Consider the following 22,704-nt stretch of genomic DNA (forward strand, 5'->3'; position numbering starts at 1 on the left):
TCCGATCGTTTGAAGGGTCACTCATGATTCGAGGGTAGGGTATAAAGTTCAAATATGTCATCTAATCCTATGTATATCTTGTAAGCTTCGAATATAATTCCTACATTTTTCCTCCTGATTTATACATCTTGAAAATCACTAATATAGAGAGAACTTTTCTCCCATACATGTATATAGATAGTGTATCTAAAGAAGAGAGAATGAGGGCAAAGGTTGCGCGCCCTTTGCTTCAACTATCCATACGATATTATTAACGAGTGCTTTTAGGACATTGGTTGAGCATTCTCTTGTCATAAAGTGTACCGATTTTTTCAAAGTATCTACAACACAACTTAAGAAAAGCAGCGAATTTTGTAGTTATTTTATTTCATAATAAATATGTAGGAAAAAGTATAAAAAAATTTCTTAAATCTATTGTATTTGTACCAATTTAGTCATGAATTTTTCAGTTGTATTAATTGTGTCCTAACCTTTTGAATATTTGCCAGTTGAGTCTATATGGCCAAATTTAACGGAAAATTGCTAACGTAAATACCGGCTGTCCTTTGTGTCACAACTAGAATTGACTTGGTCATTTTGTTATATGTTTTTTTTTTGGTGTTTTTTCCTTTATTCCTCATTATTATTATTATTTTTTGGTTGGGGGGGGTGGGCTGAAGGCCAACCAGGGTCATAGAAATTGGGCAAGGGCTCGCGGGCTCTCAAACTGTGGCCGACAAGGGTGTGGCAACCCTCATCCAATTTGGGCCAAGGAAGGGAGCGGAGGTCTTCGCCGAGCCTGGGTAAGGCCACAACACCTTGATCAGGTGGGGGGCCGCGAGGTCGTCCCCAAATCAACCCTTGCCCCTCCGTTAAAAACAAATTAAATAAAGAGAGAAAAAAAAAGAGAAAAGGAGAAAATTATAACAAATTAAATATATAAATAAAGATTGAGTCATGTAAGACGGTTGGCGTCCACATTAGCAATTTTCGGCCAATATTAGCCTAGGGCAAATTGTAAAAAGATTTAAGACTCAATTAGTATGATCGAAAAGTTTAAGATTGAAATGACATAAATACAATAGATTTATATATATATATATATATATATATATATATATTTTTTTTTTTGGTATTTTCCCCGAAGTGTATACGAGGAATGTTTTCACTAAATTCCATTTTAAGGTTGGCCCGCCTGACCACTGCAAATCAATCAAGTCCTTTTTTTCATTTTTCTAAGTGAAAATTGAAAATTGTGTTTCGTAGATCACCTTCTCCAAGTCTTTAGTACTCATGTCGAGTTCAGAATTCAACCTCAAGCACGCCCGTCGAAGTAAATAAATCGATCTCGCTTTGATCAGCTCTTCGAGCATCATCAGCCTCAACCCACTCGAGAGCATTACAGCTCGATGGGAGTTGCTGACCATGGAAGCTTGCTTACCGCTCAATGATCTCGCAGCAGTAAATACCAATTATCCGAAAAAATAACGTGATTCCCCTGCACCTGTAAAGCCTTGGAAACATGACATGAATGCAATTCGGCAAAGGAAAAGGGCCAAGAACATATTCCCAAATCCCATTCAATCCCCTCAGCTTTTTCTTCAACCCCAAGATGCAAAAAACCACAGAATTTAATACAGAACAGATACGAGCGGCCATTAGTCACAGGGAAAAGTCGGGTGCTTGGATAGAATCAAACCTACCCCTCCCTTGCTCGAGAATTTGTGCTAAAGCAGACACAGAGTGATGCATCCATCTCTCACCTCCTATAAAGTCTGCCCAAAATCTGAACTCACAAACACAGAGACCCGATATCTCACTTCACAAAGTTAGCCCCGAAGAAATTAGAAGCTGAAGCTAAGAGGGCGAAAAAAAAAACAGAGGAGGAAAGAGAAATAATGGGGTGGCTGATCAAAGAGAAGAGAGGCCCTGCTTGGAAACATGGTTGGACGCAGCAGTCCATCGCCTCTATATCGCCGCCGCCCATGCCGGTCATCGCCCTCTTGAGCATCGTCCTCCTCCTGCTCTGGCTCTCCTTCCGCATCAACTACACCAGGCAGATGGAGCGCACGGTCGTCAGCCTGAAGCTCCTCCTCCTGCTCTTGCCCTTGCTCTTGGTCGTCTTGGTGCGCTGGGTCGCCGCCAACAGTGGCCGGCTTGTGATCCCTCTCCCGGATGCCGACCATGACGCCATGCACCGCGCCAGCCGCACGCCGTGGGGCATCGCGCTCCTCGTGGGGCTGGTCCTGGTGCTGCTCTCCTACCAGTCGAATTTGCGCTCCCAGTGGTCTCCTTGGTGGTCGTCTTATTACCATCTGTAGCGTTTCAGCTGGCAAGGGGTCTTAAAGGGAGAAGTGTCTGTAGAAAGTTGATCTCTGAATGTTCACTCAAGAGTGAACTTTTTTCCTGGTTTATTAGGTTAGATTGAGGTTCCATATGTCAAGTTGTTTTGGATGCTAAACTCTCTTGCTCTCTTTCATGTTGTAAATGATAGACACGGTCGCTCGTAACCTCTGATAAAAGAGAAGTACGTTATTATGACCTTTTCAACTCGTTTCGATCAGGGTGATTGCATTTTCTAGACATGTTTGGGAATCATAACAACTTCGAAAGGAGCTGTGTTTGGTGGTAAAAAAGCTATATTGAACTCTTGCATTACAATCATGGATATCTTCATGGCGAAGATCACAGAGCGTCTATTCTTTAAACACGTTGGCGAGCAACCGCACAAATTTACAAGTAAAAGGACAACAAAGTTGACTCGTCTTCTTTCATGTCGTCCACAGTTGCACAAGAGTGACGACACGAAGACTCATATACGACGCATATTCACTCGGAAGGACACAATACTTCTCTAAACCTATAGACGGTCAATTGAATTGACTTTCCAGAAAAAAATGACAAAATACACTGTAGCCAGAACCTGCAATGGTGTTAGGCAAATAAGTACAGACAATAACGTCTCTAGTTCAACCTACCTAAGAGTAATGGAATGAATCGTGCGTCATCTCACGGCTGAGGCCTTCAATTTGGGTACTTTAAACGAGGAAGAGAACAGCTTGGGAGTTTCAACAGCAACGGCCTTTCTTTTTGACCTTCCGGTTCCCTATTGTCATCGAGACGATTGCATACTCAGACATGAAGAAACAAAATCCGTACATTTCAATCAGCTCAAAATAAGCAAACCCTTGAGAAGTGGTGAAACTTTCTGCTTCAGTTTCGTTAATGTTATTAACAAGAAAATCTGAACAACGTTCTCAGTGCCAATAACTATACATCTCGGACAGGTTGTATGAAGACCTAAGTTAGTCAAGTGACACGGGAAGAGTAGGGTACCCATACTTTGCAACAGCATTTTTAAACTTTGCGGTAGGTGATGCTTAGCATCTGAAAACATGTTAATAACCTAGCTCAGAACATGTCAGCTGTAAGCGTGAACAGAGAGTGAAATTACTGACTTGGAGCCTCAGAATGCTACATCTACATGCCACAGATTGATGAACCAAAAACCATGAATTGCATCAGTGCTCGCCGATTGCTTCTCACAAATTGATAAATCTATGGTCTCACTACTCTTCCGCTGTTTTTCCCTCTTATCCCTATATCTTACAATTAAATTTCTTTTAATTTCCCTATACCTATCGTTAACAACAAGCATGGATATATAAATTAAGATTCTTTCTAATAAGACCAACTTCATGCGACATCACAGAGTATGAAAACTTACCTTTTCGGAATCTTTTAGAGAGTCAGAGACTTGTGGATGCCCCGTTTCTTTCTTAGCAAGGACAGTGCGTTTGTGAGCAACACTATTTTTTCCCTCGGTTTTGGAGGTTCTAGTTCTTGACGTGCAGTGACTCAAGACAGGTGTCACCGTGCTCTTCTTCAGTGCTTCCGATTCATGGGCAAGCCTGGCTATTTCTTCATTCCGTTTGCCCAAGATGGTTTCCATCTCATCTATTTTACTCTTTAGCTCAGCGATAGTATCATCCTTCTCACCTATCATCATTTCAAGCTTCTCCATACTTGTAAGGAGTTTGGATATTTTTTGATTTGCAAGTTCGAGTTCAGCCCCTTTGCTCTTTAACTTATCGTTAAAGTTAGTTTCCAATATGTTATACTGATGCCATACGAACTTCTTCTCTGCCAGTAATGCGGATGTTTCAGAATTCTTTTCTGAAACGAGCTTGTCATACTCAAGCCTCAACTTTTTCATTTCTTCCTCCAGCAAATGTGTATGCTCCTCTTGCACTTCCTTGGCATCTTTAGCAGGCTTCCTATCACTACTTCTGAGTCCTCTCCTCGTTTTTCTGGTTTCTGCAGAGTTATTCAATTGAGCACTCTCCTGCGAAACATTGAGAATTTGCAACTCACAACAATGTCCAGAAAAGCACTAACGAAAATTGACATTGGAAAACACTAACCTCAAATTCAGAGCATTTCTGTGGAATAATATCAAGGCACCCTCTAAAATCAGCCAACTCATCATCTGCTTGATCTGTATAGACAAGACAGTGTTATACTTAGACAAACATGCCTCCAAATCATTCAGACCCGCAGCACATAATTAGGTTTACTATACTTCTGTGGGGCAATAGGAATGCTAATAATGGATCACTAACAGATTCTCTTTGATTGTGAAGACAATCTGAAAACAAGAGGTGTTTCTTCTTCCCAATCTCATAGCTAGTAAGTTAATTGCTCTTAAACACAGGAAGTTCTAGATTACAACCTAAAATTTAAACACTTAAATCTCTTAATCGACTCAATTACGGTTCCCAAAACTATACAAGCACCAATATAATTAAATGAAAAGAAGAAAGATCCAAAATTGGGAGGAATTATATGAACTTATGTCAGAGAGAGATTAGAGAGAGAAAGTCACCAACCTAATTTCAATTTGTACAAAAGAGCCTCCCTTTGCTTCAACCCTAAAGCGAAATCCAACTTCGTGGACTCAAGAAAGTGCGCCATGTCTTGCACCTTCAAAGCCCCCTTCATCTGGCCAGAAATTCCGCATAACTAATCAGAAAATCCCCAAATCCATTCCCAATATCAAAACCCTAAATCAAAATCCCAATCAGTCGAGAGACTTCTTCCCTTTGGGGTCACCTGAGAGATTCGGTCCTTGAGAAAACGAACGTCGGAGTTCCAACGTCTATGTTGCATCTGGATGCGACCCTCCAGGAGCTTCCTCTCTTTGACGAGAGTCATGAGCTGTGCCTGTTGCTTTCCGAGCATTTCCACGAGAGCGTTGAATACCTTCCGCCACTTCCGGCGGTCCGAAGAGACTTCAGAAGCGTCTTTCCTGGTCGGCATTGCGAATCATAGAAGGAGAAGCAGAGAGAGAGAGAGAGAGAGAGAGAGGAGAGCCAAAGTTTCGATCTTGAGAACAAAGAACAGTGAGCAGAGAGAGAAGCGTCGTTTCAAAACTCCTGTCCACCAACGGTCAAATACCAGAGAGGAGGTATATAATGTGGGCCGACATGAATTTGGGCCCAAAATTCAAATGGGCTTTGTAGGTTAATCTATTGCACAGATTTAGCGTATTCCACCCACCTAAGGAGATTCCATGGGACAATCATATACATATACATATCGTGATCTTCAATAAATAACTTAGGATTGGCTTAAAGACATACAAATTTACTTTGATCGTCCCAAATTGAGGCGATTACAAGAAATGATTGTTAGTTCAAGCACGGTTGGAAACCAACCCATTACTAACTTCATCTTCTTCTTTTTATCGGGTAATTTCATTTTCTTGTGATAAAATTCAGTTCATTCCATCCCTTTCGTCTTTCTAAGAACCTATTAGGAGTTAGCTTTTGTCTGAGCCTTTTGGGCTCTTACGATTGCTTCTTGCACTCAGTGGAGTGGGTCGACTGAACCTAAAAAAAAAAAAAAACTCCAAATTGTAAGACTATATTGAAAAATGTTTCTTCATACAACACTTCATTACGGAAACCCTCGACTTATTTGCGATACATTTTCATACACACTGCACAAAAATCTTTCTAAGGAAACGACGACGCACATAATAATGTCCCCCAACCCTAACATTCTTCGACATATTTATAAAGTAGGAAACTTTGCATTATATGACCTGCTTCTTTAACATTACAAACAGCTATATACATTACATAACCCAAAGAGGCGAACAGTATATATAGCGACTCGGGAGAGGTCTGGCGAGGGACTCAGAAACTTCTGTCTCATGGGCACTTAAGCCGGCCACCGTGCGTGGTCATAGTGGCGTAGCAGGGACAGACGTCGCGGTTGCCGGAAGTGCCCGGAGGAACGCAGTTGCACCGCGTGCAGCACGTCCCGCACGCCCTGTGGCATAGCCGCTGCCTCGACGCCAGCTGGCAACGGGCAGCGCAGGCGGCGCCGCAGTCTGAAAAGGGTTCGTACGACGGGCATGAATTAGTAATTCAATCCAAACAATCTGTCCAAACTTTTTCACAGTCGTGTTGATCGAATGCATCTGTGAACACTACTGCTGTGCTCGTAAGCTAAGTTACCATGTACAGACGACAACTAGTAATTCCCCACGACGAGAAAAAACAAAAGCACAGAGAGAGACGACTTAATTGTATGCTCACCGATTTTAGCTGAAGTAGAGCTCGGGTTCGCCTTTGTGCTCTCCTGCAACAGTAGGAATACATGCATAGGAATAAGGTCAACAACAAAAGGCGTCGAAAACAGAGTTCATATGTCAGAAAAATTGCAGAGTATTTCGACGTACCATCTGATCAGCGGCTTCGGCGAGATTGAGCAGGAGGAGGCAGAGGAGGATGGAGGCAATCAAAAGCTTGGAGGTGGCCATAGCTGACTGAGAAACGAGCTGGAGCTTCTGTCTCTGTGATTAACCTGCAGTTCGAAACAGAGGTGGGTATTGCAGTGGAGCTCGGTTTTGTGAGGAAACGAGAGATAAGGGTTGTCATATATATGGTGAGAGCGGAAAAGCTAAGGACGTGCCTGTCTGTGGATACGACATCGAAATAGTAATGAGCGAGAGCTAATCTGGGGAAGCCAGAACCGGACATTCCCTGCACTGCATGTACCTTGAACTCGCACCTAGGATGACGTATCACATGTCTTTGGTGGAGCCAACAGAAAGGCCTTGTGAAATCTGGAATCATATGGGCTAAAAGTTTATCTTTTGTACTCGTTTGGAGTATGCTGGAAGGTTGCTAATTGGGGGATGACTTTATCTAGTGAGCTTAATCTGGCATCGGCTGATGGTTTTTCTGATCAGGAAAACTTGATCGCTGGGGTTTGTTATGACGACCATAGTTAAAGCAGTATGATTTTGTATTGAAAGAATTATAAAAAAAAAAGTCATAAATTTATCGCAATTATGTCAAGTCAATCTTAATTTTTTTTTATATAATAATCATAAATCTTTTGCATTTATGCCAATTCAGTCTATCTGATGCGTTTGAGCCGGCCGGTTGGCGCTTACGTAGATGCCAACACCGACGTGTCAATTTGTATTAATATTTATTTATTTTTTGATTTATTTATTTTCCATTTCTTTTTATTTTCTCTTCTTCTCCTTCTTCCTCTAGTCGATCGCTGGATTGGCGATCGACCATGGCGAGGTTGAGCCTCGCCCTCGTGAGTGGCCGACAAGGTCTTTGGTCATTTGTAGATTCGGGGAACGGTTGGAGGAAGAAGGAGAAGAAATTAAAAAGAAAGAAAATATTAAATATTAGTAAAAAATTACACACATCAATGTTGACCAGCTAAAGTTGGCCAAACGGACTAAATTGGCATAAATGCAAAAAAATTAGGACTCAATTGATAAAAATAAAAGGTTGATGGCTGAACTAACACAATTATGGTAGGTTTTGGACTTTTTCTGATAAGTTTTTCGATTTTGTAGATCACCGTCTATGTTTTTAAGTTGAATATGGAATCTTACATTTCAATTTGGAATATAATTTTTACGAGATTGAACGATGTTAACAGATTCAAATGTTTAAATTACTAGATTTTTTTGGGATCAATTTTAAAATATTAGATGAAGACAAGATTCTGCGTTCGAATGCTTTACTGTTTATTCTCGGTGTTATTTGTGGTTCAATGTTTCCTCCAATTTGGTATGGAATCAGCACGAAGTTGAGATTTAATCTCGAGGATGCAAAGGAGGATTTGAGAACAAGCCTGAAGCCCCCGATGACCGGAGGGTGAGAGCCAGCCGCTCGCTAGGTGCTCAGGCTAGTCAGCGGACTTTCTCTTGTAGCTATCGTATCGCCCAACCGCAAAGGTTCAAAATCCCGAAAGCATATCTAGTCTAGTCCCGCTCGTCGATCGTCACCGGCTCTTAAACTCGAGACATATGCCCTAAAGTTTCCTAAAGCGATTGGATTCTAGGACCGATGTGCCGAGGTGCCGTCTGCTTAGCTGTCAAAAGTTCACATACTGATAAAGATCTTGGCATCTTTATCTTGAACCTTTGACCTCCAGTTCAATCACGTGTCCTAGGAAGTACGAAGTATCGATAAATTAATACAACTTGGTAGCGGTAGTGGCCTAGTGGGAATACACCGTCGAGCCTCCAGAAAAGACAAGGGAGGAGGGTGGTAGTGCTCTTTCGAATGGTGGTGGACCGACCCATCCAAAGCTTAAGCTGTGGTCAATGATTGATCGACGCGAGATTCAAAGCCCTTGACTTAGTTGTGATCAAGGATACTGCTGGTGCTGGGAAACGAAGCCCCACTTTACTTTAGAGTTGGTGAGTCGGATAAGGCCGAGTCGAGTTGGGTTGGATGTTCGTGAGCAACTGGACAGCATCTCAATAATTTACATGGTGACTCCCAGCTGTATTTAATAGTACATATCATATCATATGATGTGCCCTCGTCGATTTGATCCGACTCGCTTGATGATATGAACATGACTGTACTTTAATCACACAGACTAATAATCACGTGTTATGTAGGAAAGTTAGTTAGACTTAAAGAGGGAGAATTACAAGAAAAAAAAAAGTCCTAAATATTTTGTATTTGTGCCGATTCAGTTCATTCAACTAATTTTGACTAGAAATCAATGATGTGAGCGATATTTACTAATATTTTGATATTTTTTCAATTTCATTTCTTTTTTGTCTTCATTTTTTTTTCCTTCTTCCTACAATAGTTAGCCCAGTTCGACGATCGGCCAGAGGCAAGGACTGGAGAGGTAGACCCCACCGGCCTCTGGCTAAGCTCACCCCCTCCAGCCACTAGTGAGAGCGATGTCGCGTCTCGTCGGGGGCAAGCGAGATCGACCTCTCCGGCCTTCCCTTTGGCTAGTAGTCGGATCTCGGGGATCGGTAGGAGGAAGAAGAAAGAAGAAAGAAAGAGAAAGAAAAAAAATAAAAATAAAAAAGTTCGAAAAATTATTAAAATCTTATTAAAAACGTCCACGTCGGTGCTGGTTGCGTCACATCGATTATAAATATTGTTTTACAGTAACTCTAAAAGTGAATGCGGGTGAGTAAGCATAATTAAATACCCAATACAAATTTGTGACATCAGTCAGTAAATTACTTTGTGCATCTCCAACTAGTTACGTGAGATAAGCTCATGCCAAGGGTACTAAGTATGGTTTGATTAGTCCTATCATGGATGGATGCATGAAGCCAACCTCGTCCCTACGCACCAAAAGCGCACGTCTCGACTTACAAGGTGATGGCCGTGGTCTCAAGATTATTCTGAGTCAAAGCACAAGAAACCTGTCGCATTCACATCAAACATCGATCCATTCCACCACTCAGGTCGATCGCGATTTGATACTTGGTAGCTTTCGGGAGCTTTCTAGTTTGGCGTGTTTGCTGGAAAAAACAAAAGAGGAACAGCTGTGTTTGCCGAGAGTTTCGCAGCTGGCAGATGATGATGCCTCACTTTGTCTCATTCTCATTTGGTGAAGGTTCGATCTAAGGCTCCGATCCCCCAATGCCTTTTCCTTTGCCCGACATCAATCAAAAGTACTAAAACCCATGCAACTTTACGTACCAAGCCAACCTCCCCTTCGAGCACGACGTCGTCATTTCATCAGCTCACGACTAAAAAACACAGTAAAGGAAGCCAAACAGCCCACGCATGCATGGCGCCGCGACTCATGAGTCATGACCACCCTCATACGCTTCCAAAGTCAGCGCAAATAATTCACCCTCGGCTACTTACTGCCGACCCTATGGCCATCTTAATGAGACGTCCACGAGACGAACTTTGCTTTGCTACGATAAGCCCATAAATATTAGCCACCCTCTACCCTCCGATCGCATTGTATCAAACGTCATCCGACCAAGTCATTAGAACTACACAAAGTCTCGCGCAATGGCCGTCCACAAGCTTTTAATTGCTTCCATCTTAGTCTCCGTCTTCTTCTTCAATTTGCCGAAGCTGATCAGATGGTACCGACTCGTTCCGTTTCGATCATTAGTATATTCTGCTCTTTTTTTTATTTTCCTTCTCTTCTGTGTTGCACTACCTCAAGTCCGTTCAGATTTACCAAAACAACCCTTCTTGTGTCCTTAACAGACGCAGGGAGTTGGAAACGCAGGAGACAATTCGAAGCTTCCAAAGATGGGTGCAGAAGCTGTATTTAAAGAGTCATCTTTCCTTTGCCTCCGTAAAATTTAAGTGAAATAATCGTCTAGTAACGTGAGGCCTTCATCTTCGTTGTGTAGACTGCGGCGGAGCCTGTGCCGCCAGGTGTCAGCTGTCGTCGAGGCCTTGCCTTTGCCAGAGGGCTTGTGGGACGTGCTGTGCCCGCTGCAACTGTGTCCCTCCGGGCACCTCCGGCAACCTCGACGTCTGTCTGTGCTACACCAACATGACCACCCGCGGCAACAAGCGCAAGTGTCCCTGAGACGTTCGACGGGCTTCCTTCTTTATTTTCGACGGTTGGACACCAATCACTACTCAAGCTGCTGATTACCATGGGGACGTTGTTCTTGTACTTTGAGTTTGATGAAGCTCGTTAGGAAGTGGTTTGCAAACACAAATTCACAATGTCTCAGCAATTTATCTGTAATGTGTCCATCGTGAATAAAGTTCTTCCTTTGATTTTTCTTTTTACTGCACTTATTACTCTTTTGCTCCGTGTGATTGATTGATGAGGAACATATAATATCTACTCAACTGAATCTAGACCATTATAAATCGTGGATTCTATATTGGTCCAATGTGAGGTCCATCTAAGTTGACGGTTCATATTCTTTTTGAACATGTACTAGATTAATCAAATAATTTCCTCCTAATTTGATGGTTGGATATATAGTTCGACCTTTGCTGGTCCTGCAAGCAATTAGGCCTAAACGTGAAAATGTAGTAATTTGGGCTTTCGCATTTAGGTTCCGACCATATATGTTATTGGGCTTGGTCCCTCTAATGGCCACGTGATTAAATTGAACAGGTAAAATCGACCACTATTGCCGCGGCCAAGCCTGTGCAAGAGGGCATGCGCGAGTGCGACTTGCTGCGCCCGCTGCAACTGCATGCCGCCGGGAACTTCCGGCAACTACGACGCCCGCTCTTGCTATGCCAACACGCCTACCCATGGATGCAGGCATAAATGCCCCTGGTAGGGTTTCAGTTTTAACTTAGGTTCACCTGCGAAAGTTGTTTCTGGAAGGATTTGCTCCCGAGTCTCCTACTTCTTTAGTTCTCAACCTCATAGAACATTAGTAAGCACCTTCGTCACTTGATTACCGTGTTCGGTGACAGAATATTCAGTGGTTTGGAACCATCGCGCCACCGGCTCACGTCCGGTGGTTTTTGATATTTCTTGATTATTAGAAATCTCTTATATGTTAACAAAACCTTATGGAGTAGGTTGGTCTAGGGCATGCTCTCGAATTGGATCCAATTATGAAGTCAAGCACCAAATCGCTCCAGCATGATGTTGAATCCAGTCATTATTATCTAAACTCGCTATCCCAGGTCAAATTCTATCACGTTTTGCAAAACGACATAGGCAGCGCCATGCAATTTTCTCGTATTTGCAACTTACGATGTTTGCTTTTTCATAAGGTAGAAGGATGGGGAGGGAGGCCCGGTATTATCAACCTTTTTCCGAGCATTACCTTAGGGTCTTCACATCTTTCGAGAAACGTTCGGTTTGAATCATGACTATTCCACAAATTACCCATTATTAGAAGACGTGAGATCGGTGAATCTGCAATCACTCACCAAAATACTAGTAGCCAGAATGTCTCTGCTCATGAAGTACACTGTGGTTAGACAACATAGCACAAACCATCAAGAGAGCAAAACGAAGCGACGAGACTTGAGCACGATCCGTGTGGCGAGGCTCACCGTCCGATCGGGCAACTGAAATTGCAGTTGTCATCGCCAGAAATTCAGATAACAGCCTATCAAGCTAAGCACGCCCGCACCAGATTTGGACCTCCCAAATCCAGTGTGGTGTGGTGTCAACCTGCATGGGGTGCGAACGAAGGAACTAGACCCGTCACGAAGCAAAGACAAAACGGCCAAAGCGAGAGAGGGGGAGAGATTTCAAGAGCCGCTAATCTTGCTGAATACAAATTGGATAGGAAAAATTATCAAAAAAATTCTAAATCTATTGTAATTGTTCTAATTTAGTCTTGAGTCTTTTCATTGTGTAAATTTAATCTTAAACCTTTTGAATTTATATACTAATTGAGTTCATCCGATTAATTTTAACAAAAAATAGCTTACCCGGACGTTGGCCGTCTTGTGACGTGACCGGTGTTGACCAAGATATTTTTTAATATATTTTTTAAAATGAATATTTTAACTACTTTTAATCATTTTTCATTTTTTTCTTTGTTTTTTGTTTCTTTCAATTTGGCCAACGATGGTCGTACCCTTGCCAAATCTAGCCAAGGGACTTTGCGGCTCGATCACTATCAGTGAGTCCATCACGGCCTCGCCGACCAAAAAAAAAAAAAAAAAAAAGAAAAGAAAGAAAAGATAACTAAAAATTTATTTTTTAAAATTTATTTAAAAATGTTCACGTTAATGACGGTCATGCCACTTAGGACGGATGGTATGAGCATCAACGATTTTCGATCAAAATTGATTTGATGGACTAAATTGCACATTTGAAAGGTTTATGACTAGTTCGACACCAATACAAATGTGTTTATGACTTTTTTTGGTACTTTTCCGATTGATCCCCTCTACTTGCCCACAGGATGAGGCGGTAGTCAATCATTCTACAATGAGAGGAACTCCCTGCCGAAAGGATGAGCTTGCTACAAATATCTTTCATGTCCCGGGGAATATTGTCTAAAAGGTTATAAACCTATTGCACATTTATCAATTCAATCATAAACATTTTCACGTTTTGTTAATTGAGTCCATCGGGTCAATTTTGACAAAAAATAGTGGACTTAGGTACAAGAAGTCTTACGTGACATGGCTGGCATTGAGATGATCAATTTTTTACTAACTTTTTAAATATATTTTTTATTTTTTATTTTCTTGACTTTTTTTTTTTAATTGTGGCTTGCGAGGGTCATCGGGCCCTCATCGGCAACCGGCGACGCTGGTCTCACCCATACCATCACGAAAAACACAAAGAACAGAAAAAAAAAATTACGAAAAAATTGGAAAATGCTAAAAAATTACCAACCTCAATGGCGGCAATGATGTTCACGTCAGTAATTTTCAGTCAAAATTAGCTTGATGGATTCAATTGATAAAACATGAAAAAATTTAGGGCACAATTTGTAAAATTAAAAAGTTCATGACTAAATTGATAAAAATGTAATATGTTGAGCGCTTTTTATACAATTTTCTCCATACCCAAATACGCATAAGTCATCTTTGCCCAAGCTATCAAGCTTATTCCCCTTTTGCCTCTTTTATTGACTTAAGCATCAGGGAGCTAATATGTTTCAAAAATCTAAACGCTTTCATTTGTTATCTCTGGGTGCGGGTCAATCTCTTGATTAAGAGTTGCGCGTCGACACCTATACAACTAGGTGCTATAAAAGGTGGGTACTACATACAACAATACTAGAACTTTATTGATATCGGATTATCCGATCGGAAAGGAGTCAAATTTTGTTCCGTAAAATGATGTGAGTGGGGGTACCTGAGATTAAACAAGAAAAGGACAAGTGCAAAACTTCAGAAGTGATATAATTCCGCTAATTTGAGTGTCATAATATAAAAATTTGGTTTCCATGGCCAGAAATGCACAAGTTATTTTTGCTCTAGGTATCAACTTTATTCCCCTTTTATCACTTATTGGCTTGGGCAACGGGGGGCCAATCCAGTTCGCGAACCCAAATGCTTAAACTTGTCATTTGCAGGTGCGGGTCAATCTCTTGGTTGAAGCTCCGTGAGACCAGAGCTGTGCATCAACACCTATGAAACTAACAAGGCGCTCTAAGGGGTTGGGACATACAACACTACTAGAAATTTATTAGTATCTACTTCTCATTCGAGGTCAAGAATATTGATTCTAAGAATGTCCAAACTTTGGTCAATTATAGAATCGTGTGCGTACCGCATAGAAGTATAAGTGCAATGAAATATGGTAGTATTGTCGAAAAAGAGGCATACACATTCGATACGAGCTCCTTAGTCCTCTAACTTAGAAGTTCAAGCTTTCAAAAATTTGAGTTCTTATGTCACTTTTTGCGGGAAAATCCACCCCCACCCCAAAAAAAAAAAAAAAAAAAAAATCCTAAACCTATTAAAATTATGCCAATTTAGTCTTAAATTTTTTAATTGTGTCAATTGAGTCCTAAATATTTTCACATTTTATCAATTGAGTCTATCCGATTAATTTTGACAAAAAATTGATGACATGAATGTCCGCCGTTCACCGACCATCCTACGAGACACTGGAGGCACATATGTGATTTTTTTTTTCTTTTCCCGCAGGAGGCCGCCTATTGAGGCCCAGTGACCTTCGCCAGCCACTGGTGAGGGTCACGGTCCTTGCCCAAATGTGAAAGAGGGCCGTGAGCGCTAGCCTAGTGGCCTACAATAAGGAGTACTTTCGATAGACACAAAACGTTTCGGCGCATGACCATTATTTGCTATCGCATCATTTGACGGGTCACGTTTTATCTCTACCATTGTTTAATGTTGAGAGAAGTTTTAATGACCTTTCTACTCAATCAATTAAAAGTACAATTAAATTGAATGAAAAGTTCAAGCTTTCAATGTTAGGAAGTGTCTAGAGACTTGCTTTAAACTTCAATGATGCATGTCCTCAATCAATTGGAAGCGCAATCAAAGAATTAAAGCCACGTTCGTTCAAGAAGATCGAAGCCACTAACTGTACACATGAGAACATGTTGTGCTGTGAATTCAACGCGTGCTCTTATCTGAAGGTGGAAAAGTAAATTGCATTATCTGCTCGAGAAGGATCTAAATCCCTCCCCTAAAATGATGAACATGAAGAGGACAAAGTCAAAAACTTTCTGAACTATGGCTGTGTGTTTTTCCTCTCTCACACACACGCAAGCGATCGCGAGCGCGCTCTTTGAGAAGTAATCTTCGGTTGTCGAACCGTATTACTCTTGAATGAAACTCTATCAAATATCAACGACCCTTGAAGAGTGCTTCGTCCGAGGCCGGCGAGGTCGCCCGGCCGGTCGCCGAGGCCGGTGACCGATTGGAGGAAGAAGATGGGGAAAAAAAGGAAGAAAAAAGAAAAAAATTCAAAAAATATAATAAAAATTATCCATGTCGAGATCGACGATCAAATGGACTAAATTGACACAATTACAAAAAGTCTAATACTCAATTGGTAAAAAAAAAAAATTTAGAGCTGAATTGGCACAATTGCAATATATTTATGACATTTTTTTTTTTTGTAATTCTCCCCTCGACAATCTGATCAAGGATTTGGTCACATTTGGGTTGAAAATTGACGCAGACGATTGGCATATTATAATCGCCAATACCATACTTTTTTTTTTTGGGTGGACCAATACCATACTTCAAACATTGTCTAACGGGCAGAATCTTAGCATGTATATAAGAAGGTAAAAATGCATTTTGTTTATCCTTACTGGCTCTTTTATACCGCACTGCATGAAGCGCCTATAGGATCAATTTATATGATATTATTCGACGTCGGTGATTAAGTCATCTCCTAGGAGTACCTAGAGCATTAAATGGATGGGTCGAATCGAAAATAATCCGACCCAAATTGACTCATTTATATGCAATACAAACTCGGTGATTCATATCTTATCTAACCTAGTTATTAAAATACTTCCGTATTTAATCCAGCCTATACAAATCCTTATCCACTTAGTTAACCCACTTTAAGCTCTTCATGTATATAGGTTATTTAGATAAAACCGCCATCTTTGCTATAAGATGCTAAAGAATTGATTTTCAACATGGCATAGAATTTTCAATTTATGTGTTGATTCACAATGAAGAATTAAGAGAAAGTAAGTACATGATATTAACTTTATAAAATTATAATAACAAATAACGTGGAGGAATTAAAGTTTTAATTAAATGAAATGTACAATATTGAAGAAGATGATTTATACTGATCATAGGTTGCAATGACAAGAACTCAAATTAGAATATTACATAAAAATAACAATGCTAAATGCAACCAAGGAAAGATATACTCCAATTATTAACAGAAGAGACTCACAAGATTAACAAAACTAAAAAATAATGAGAAAAAAAGAAGTTGTCTTGATATTTTCAGCAATGGTGAAGTTGGGCCATCTTGCGGGCCCACCAAGACTTTTATGAACCTGGAACAGTGAGTCTATTATTTCCCATCGAGGATGAAGAGAAAGTCACAAAAGTGGGTTGAGTTTGATTAAACTATGAACCCATTTAACACTCATATATTTTAGGGTTTTGCCTTTCTAAATCTATTATCCATTTTCTGAACATAAGTAACTCACATAATCACTCAACCCACCATTTATGGATTACAAAATGGGTAAATGACTGAGATATGTGGGCCTACTTATCTTCTTAAGATCATTCAAAGAGAAAGGAAATCCTTCTAAAGTGCAGACCCTAATTTTGTTAATTAACAACCCCACCCATCCACATACGTGTCTTCATTGACAAACACACATGGACCGTAAAAAAAAAGTATCATGACATAAAGACATACTATCATTTTAATTTTCACTTGGAATAATTGTAAAACAAAAAACTTAAAAAGTTTGTCTACCCAAGCGCGCATGTATATATAAATGATCATCGTGAGCCCCCTCAGCAAGGAGTGTTCACTACCTCGTTCAGCTCCCAACTTTCTCTTCTTCTTCTTTTTCTCTTACATTATCACAATAATGGTCGGCCCGCGAAGTGATTCAGGCTCCGTGAGGCCATTGAGATCGGATCTAGTGGCCAAATGGTGCCTTGTTGTGCTGATCTCGGTGGTTTTGGTTGGGCCAAGCACTTGTGCAGCAAAGACCCGGCACTTCGGATGGGAAGTGGAGTGCATGTACTGGTCTCCGGACTCTGTCGAAGGCGTCGTGATGGGCATCAACGGGAAGTTTCCAGGGCCAACCATACAGGCCGTGGTCGGCGACACCATCTCCGTCGAGCTCACCAAAAAGCTCAAGACCGAGAGTGTCGTTATCCACCGGCATGGGATCGACAAGGTTGGGTGGTTATGCTTGAAGTTGAAGTTTGAGAAAGAAAGGCTTGAGTTTGATATGATGATTCACTCTTCTATTTTAATTTATGGGTCAGTATGGGACTCCATGGGCAGATGGTACAGCCTTCATCTCGCAATGCCCCATCAACCCGGGAGAGAATTTCACTTACTGATTTACAGTTGACAAGATTATTACTCTCCCTCTCTCCCTCTCTCTCTCTCTCTAAGCCAGCTTAGTGTGAAAATTTCACGCTGAGAGGGAAGTTACTCTCGTAAGTTTGCGAAAGAAAAAACATATTTTGAAGAAGCAATAATAAGCTTTTGCGCACTATCTTTTCTGAAATATGTCCGCCCCTATAAGATGATCGAAGATGAAAAAGGAAACATCTATGGGATTGAGGAAATCATTTGAGAAAGATTCATCACGCTTGCTTGCGTGAGTTTATTTTTAGACTATCACCGGTGAATTATTGTTAGATCGGACTTAGATACGACTATCACCGGTGAATTCCCTATTCAAGTTTAGAAGTCGGAACCCTAAAAGAAAAATGTTTACTCTGTCGTTACGATCACAATCACAATTCCTAGCGAAGGCAACTTGTGTATTGAGAAAGTTATTTTTGGTGAATTTCTTAACCCTAACTATACCAAGAAGTGGGTTCATAATAATTGGAACCGGAGTATCATTCAAATCCAGTGTTGTCTAGATTAAATGATCAAATATGTGTGAATCCGCCTACTGGATCAATATGAAGAAAACATTATAGTCTAAGCGAAACATTATACCAAATCATCACTAATAAAAGAAGCTAATATTACACCAAAACATCGCTAACAAAAGAAGCTGAAAAGAACTGAAAATCATGTTCGACATAAATTAAAAAAAGAACAACAATAGGTTCGGAGTAATTCGACATAAATTCAAAAAAGTAATTCGACATAAATTCAAAAAAGAACTAGAATACGTTCGGAGTTATGGATGAAGGTGGCGGTGTCGGTGGCGGTGAAACATTCTCCTAAAGTTGAGATATATAATGTTGATTGAAGCTCAAGGTAATCCAACCAGCTCTTCAATTTTTCTGCACGATTCTTCGATCCGCATCACTTTTTGTGGGGGAAAGAACTTCTCCATGTTGCAGCTCTTCAATTCCTTGCACTACTCTTCGATCCGCATTACATTTTGTGGGGATAAAACTTCTCCATGTTCCAACTCTTCAATTCCTTGCACCACTCTTCGATCCGCATTACATTTTGTGGGGATAAAACTTCTCCATGTTCCAGCTCTTCAATTTCTCCGTACCATTCGTCGATCCGCATTACTTTTTGCGAGGATAGAACTTCTCCCTGCTTCTCCAAAGTAGAAAGTTCTTGCCACAACCTCTCCCCTTTAGACTCAATCTTCTTCGACAGAGTTTCCCTTTTAGACTCATCCTTCAACATAGCTTCTTCCACAATGCCAATTAGTTGTGTTGTTTTTTTCAAAATACCAATAAGTTGTGTTTTCCGTTCAACCCTTGATGACCCTTTTTGCTTTCCCGTATTGTTCTCTATTCCCAATGATGCTCCATCACAGCCTGGGACTGTTGAGATTGGGCACATGATAAATGAGATTGAAATTAAACTGACGCTTTTATGCATGCTAATAAAAATGTCCAGCTCCTAAGAAATTCGCTGGCCAATTATTCTGAGTTTAGTGTTTGCCTCGATCTCTATTACATTCGCATTCAATTGACAGGTTATTATACTCTGATTTGAAGCTATGATAGCAACAGCATGTGCACAAATCTGAGCAACATCCCTATTCTCGGGCGAAGATTATATGTGTATTGCACGAACTTCAACTCTTGGGAAATCTAGAGATTGCACACGTATCATGTGGGACCTCTGTATTCATGTTGGTTCTCGGGCAAGTTCTTCTCCCTCGATCTCAATTTCGTTCACTCGTGGAGATTGTTGGGGATTTATCCCTCTAGAGTGAATGAGAAGGAAATGTAGGAGTCCCACATAGGATGAGAGGTAGATGGGAGATGAGTTTATTAAGTGGAACCTCACAAATGGGTTTGGGCCCCAAGGGGCACCCCACTTTTGTGGAGGAGGGAGGACCTACGCAAATGGATTTCGGCCCACACGCGTGCGCCGCCGCCACCGTCTGTCCGGCCGGTTCGGTCCCGGGCCTTTTCGTCCTTCCAAAATAAATAGGCCATTTCGGGACATGTTTTTCCTTTTTCCCGAGCATACATTTCGGTTTCCTGAAAAATCTTGCACACCTGTTTTCCCCTCATACATTCTGTGCGATAATTCCGCAAAGTTACGTTCGTTGGAGTCCTTTGAAGAAGTACCGCTTCAGAGGAACACGATCCGTTCTATCCTGGGAGACAATTGTCCAACGTCCTCGGGTACGAAATTTCTCCGAATTGAGGGGACAAATTTGTCTTAAGGAGACAGCGACATTCGTTGGGCTCGGATCAATCTTCCGCATACTCGTTTTTCATTTGGCTAAAGGTTAGTCTTTCAATCTTATTTTCTGTTTATACGAACTTAGACGATAACAATCTTAAGACAAATTCGTGGTTCGTTCATTCATGATCATTGTGCTTAGTTCGTATAATATTTTTATTGAAAGTATTCTGTTCAACCGTTAATGTATCGTGTACATGCTTGTTGTATGATATTCTATTGCATCGTTCAATATCAATCTATTTGTTTTTCATTCTGTCTTCGACGTATACTTCTTGATTAGATTGATCTTCGTTCTGGTGTATCTTTGTTCTCATGCACTTAACATATTTAATAGTCCATTGTCACTTAGTTCATTTCTTGCCGAGCAACTATCATAATCACGGTATTATTTTTTCTGTTTTGTGCCGAGACTATTGCTTGTTTATTTTGTTAGTACTCGTTTGTGCTTTATAATTATCATTTTGTGATTTGTTGTGGTCACTGTATAATAGATATGGCTTCGACTTCGACTCCGGTCAACCCTATTCCGAATCACGGAGAAAAACCAGAAAAGTTCAATGGTATAGATTTCAAGAGATGGCAACAAAAAATGTTGTTTTATCTTACGACATTGAACTTGGCAAGGTTCCTCAATGAGGATGCTCCTAAGTTGGATGAAAGAGAGGTAGACAAGGAAAGGTTTGCTGCAGTAGACGCATGGAAGCATTCTGATTTCCCGTGTCGCAATTATGTCCTCAACGGTCTGGATAATACTCTCTATAACGTCTATAGTCCACTAAAAACGGCTAAGGAGTTATGGGATAGTCTGGACAAGAAATATAAAACTGAAGATGCCGGACTGAAGAAATTCATTGTCGGGAAATTTCTGGACTTCAAGATGGTTGATTCAAAGACCGTCTTAAGTCGGGTTCAAGAGCTTCAAGTAATTATGCATGATATTCATGCTGAAGGAATGACTCTAAGTGAGTCATTTCAAGTGGCTGCCTTCATTGAAAAAGCGCCACCGTCCTGGAGAGATTTCAAAAATTATCTCAAACATAAGAGAAATGAGTTGTTACTTGAAGACTTGATTGTTCGGTTGAGGATAGAGGAAGATAATAGATCTTCTGAGAAGAAAGTTGGAAAAAATCTGGAGGTCTCAAGGTCCAATGTTGTTGAAGAAAGATCGAATCCCAACAAGAAGAGGAAAATGCCTAGCAAGTCGGGAGAGGGATTCACCCAAGGTCTGAAAAAGTTTGTTGACAAATGCTTTAACTGTGGAAAATCTGGACATCGAGCCAAAGATTGCAGAGCCAAGAAAAGACAGAAAGCTCAGGCAAATGTGGTGGAAGAGATTTCCAATGGTGTTAACGATATCAATCTCATCGCTATGATATCCGAGTGTAATATGGTGGGAAACCCCAAGGAGTGGTGGATTGATACTGGAGCAACTCGTCATATCTGTGCGAACAGATCGATGTTCTCGTCCTACACAACGTGTGGGGGTGATGAAAAACTCTATATGGGTAATTCATCAACCTCTAAGGTTGAAGGTGTCGGAAAGATTGCTCCGAAGATGACATCTGGAAAGATTGTGACACTAAATAATGTTTCGCATGTGCGCGATGTTCGCAAGAATTTAGTGTCCGGATCTCTCCTTAGTAAGAATGGTTTCAAGTTGGTTTTTGTATCTGATAAGTTTGTACTCTCCAAAAATGAGATGTATGTAGGAAAAGGGTTATCTGAGTGATGATTTGTTCAAGTTGAATGTAATGATTGTTGTAACTAAAGATGATATGAATAAAGCTGCTTCTATTTATGTGCTGGAGTCTCCTAATATTTGGCATGCTAGACTAGGACACGTTAACTATAAGTCGATAAAGAAATTAATTAGTATGGGACTATTGTCGAAGTTTGATTGTCCAAGTGAAAAGTGCCAAGTATGTGTTGAATCTAAGTTTTCTAAGCCTCCTTTCCATTACGTAGATAATAGAGTTACGTAACCTTTAGATCTAATACACACGGATATTTGTGATATGAAAGCAATACCTTCTAGAGGTGGTAAGAAATACTTTATCACGTTCATAGATGACTGTTCGAGATATTGCTATATCTATCTACTTAGTAGTAAGGATGAAGCTGTGAATGCTTTTAGAACTTATAAATCTGAAGTTGAAAATCAGTTAAATAAGAAAATAAAAGTGTTAAGAAGTGATAGAGGAGGTGAATATGAATTTCCTTTTGAGGAAATTTGTACTGATTTCGGTATCGTTCACCAAACTACCGCCCCTTATACACCGCAATCGAATGGTGTGGCGGAAAGAAAGAATCGATCATTAAAGGAAACAATGAATGCATTGTTAAACAGCTTTGGTTTACCGCAGAATTTGTGGGGGGAAGTTGTCTTGACAGCAAATCTTATTTTAAATAGAGTACCCCACAAAAAGATAAAACAAACTCCCTATGAGAAATGGAAAGGCGGAATGCCTAACCCGAATTATCTTAAAGTGTGGGGGTGTTTAGCTAAGGTTGCGGTTCCTAAGCCTAAAAAGGTTAAAATAGGACCAAAGACTGTTGATTGTATTTTTATCGGATATGCTCAGAATAGCAATGCATATCGTTTTCTTGTTCACAAATCAGAGATCCCGGATATACATGTTAATACGATCATTGAATCAAGGGACGCTTCGTTCTTTG

At 40.6% G+C, this 22,704-nt stretch overlaps 3 protein-coding genes and 1 pseudogene across 3 annotated transcripts; 2 read left to right on the forward strand and 2 right to left on the reverse strand.

Annotated features, from left to right (window-relative positions):
* Nucleotides 1-1,877: 1,877 nt before the first annotated feature.
* Nucleotides 1,878-2,300, forward strand: LOC115748957. Its single transcript, XM_030685622.1, has one exon. The coding sequence runs from the start codon at nucleotides 1,878-1,880 to the stop codon at nucleotides 2,298-2,300; it is 423 nt and encodes a 140-aa protein (XP_030541482.1).
* Nucleotides 2,301-2,617: 317 nt separating this feature from the next.
* On the reverse strand, nucleotides 2,618-5,566 carry LOC115748974 (desmoplakin). The gene is made up of 5 exons (XM_030685641.2): nucleotides 5,092-5,566; nucleotides 4,869-4,980; nucleotides 4,404-4,477; nucleotides 3,707-4,324; nucleotides 2,618-3,085 (listed from the first exon to the last, which is right to left on the reverse strand). The coding sequence occupies exons 1-5, from the start codon at nucleotides 5,296-5,298 to the stop codon at nucleotides 2,984-2,986; spliced, it is 1,113 nt and encodes a 370-aa protein (XP_030541501.1). The 5' UTR covers nucleotides 5,299-5,566; the 3' UTR covers nucleotides 2,618-2,983.
* Nucleotides 5,567-5,873: 307 nt separating this feature from the next.
* On the reverse strand, nucleotides 5,874-6,915 carry LOC115748975 (gibberellin-regulated protein 1-like). Its single transcript, XM_030685643.2, has 3 exons — nucleotides 6,728-6,915; nucleotides 6,585-6,627; nucleotides 5,874-6,376 (listed from the first exon to the last, which is right to left on the reverse strand). Exons 1-3 carry the CDS (start codon nucleotides 6,806-6,808, stop codon nucleotides 6,195-6,197), a joined length of 306 nt encoding a protein of 101 aa, XP_030541503.1. The 5' UTR covers nucleotides 6,809-6,915; the 3' UTR covers nucleotides 5,874-6,194.
* A 3,392-nt stretch (nucleotides 6,916-10,307) lies between these two features.
* Nucleotides 10,308-10,930, forward strand: LOC125313817 (annotated as a pseudogene).
* Nucleotides 10,931-22,704: the final 11,774 nt, after the last annotated feature.

The sequence above is a fragment of the Rhodamnia argentea genome, chromosome 2 (genome assembly GCF_020921035.1).
Source record: "Rhodamnia argentea isolate NSW1041297 chromosome 2, ASM2092103v1, whole genome shotgun sequence".
NCBI lineage: Eukaryota > Viridiplantae > Streptophyta > Magnoliopsida > Myrtales > Myrtaceae > Rhodamnia > Rhodamnia argentea.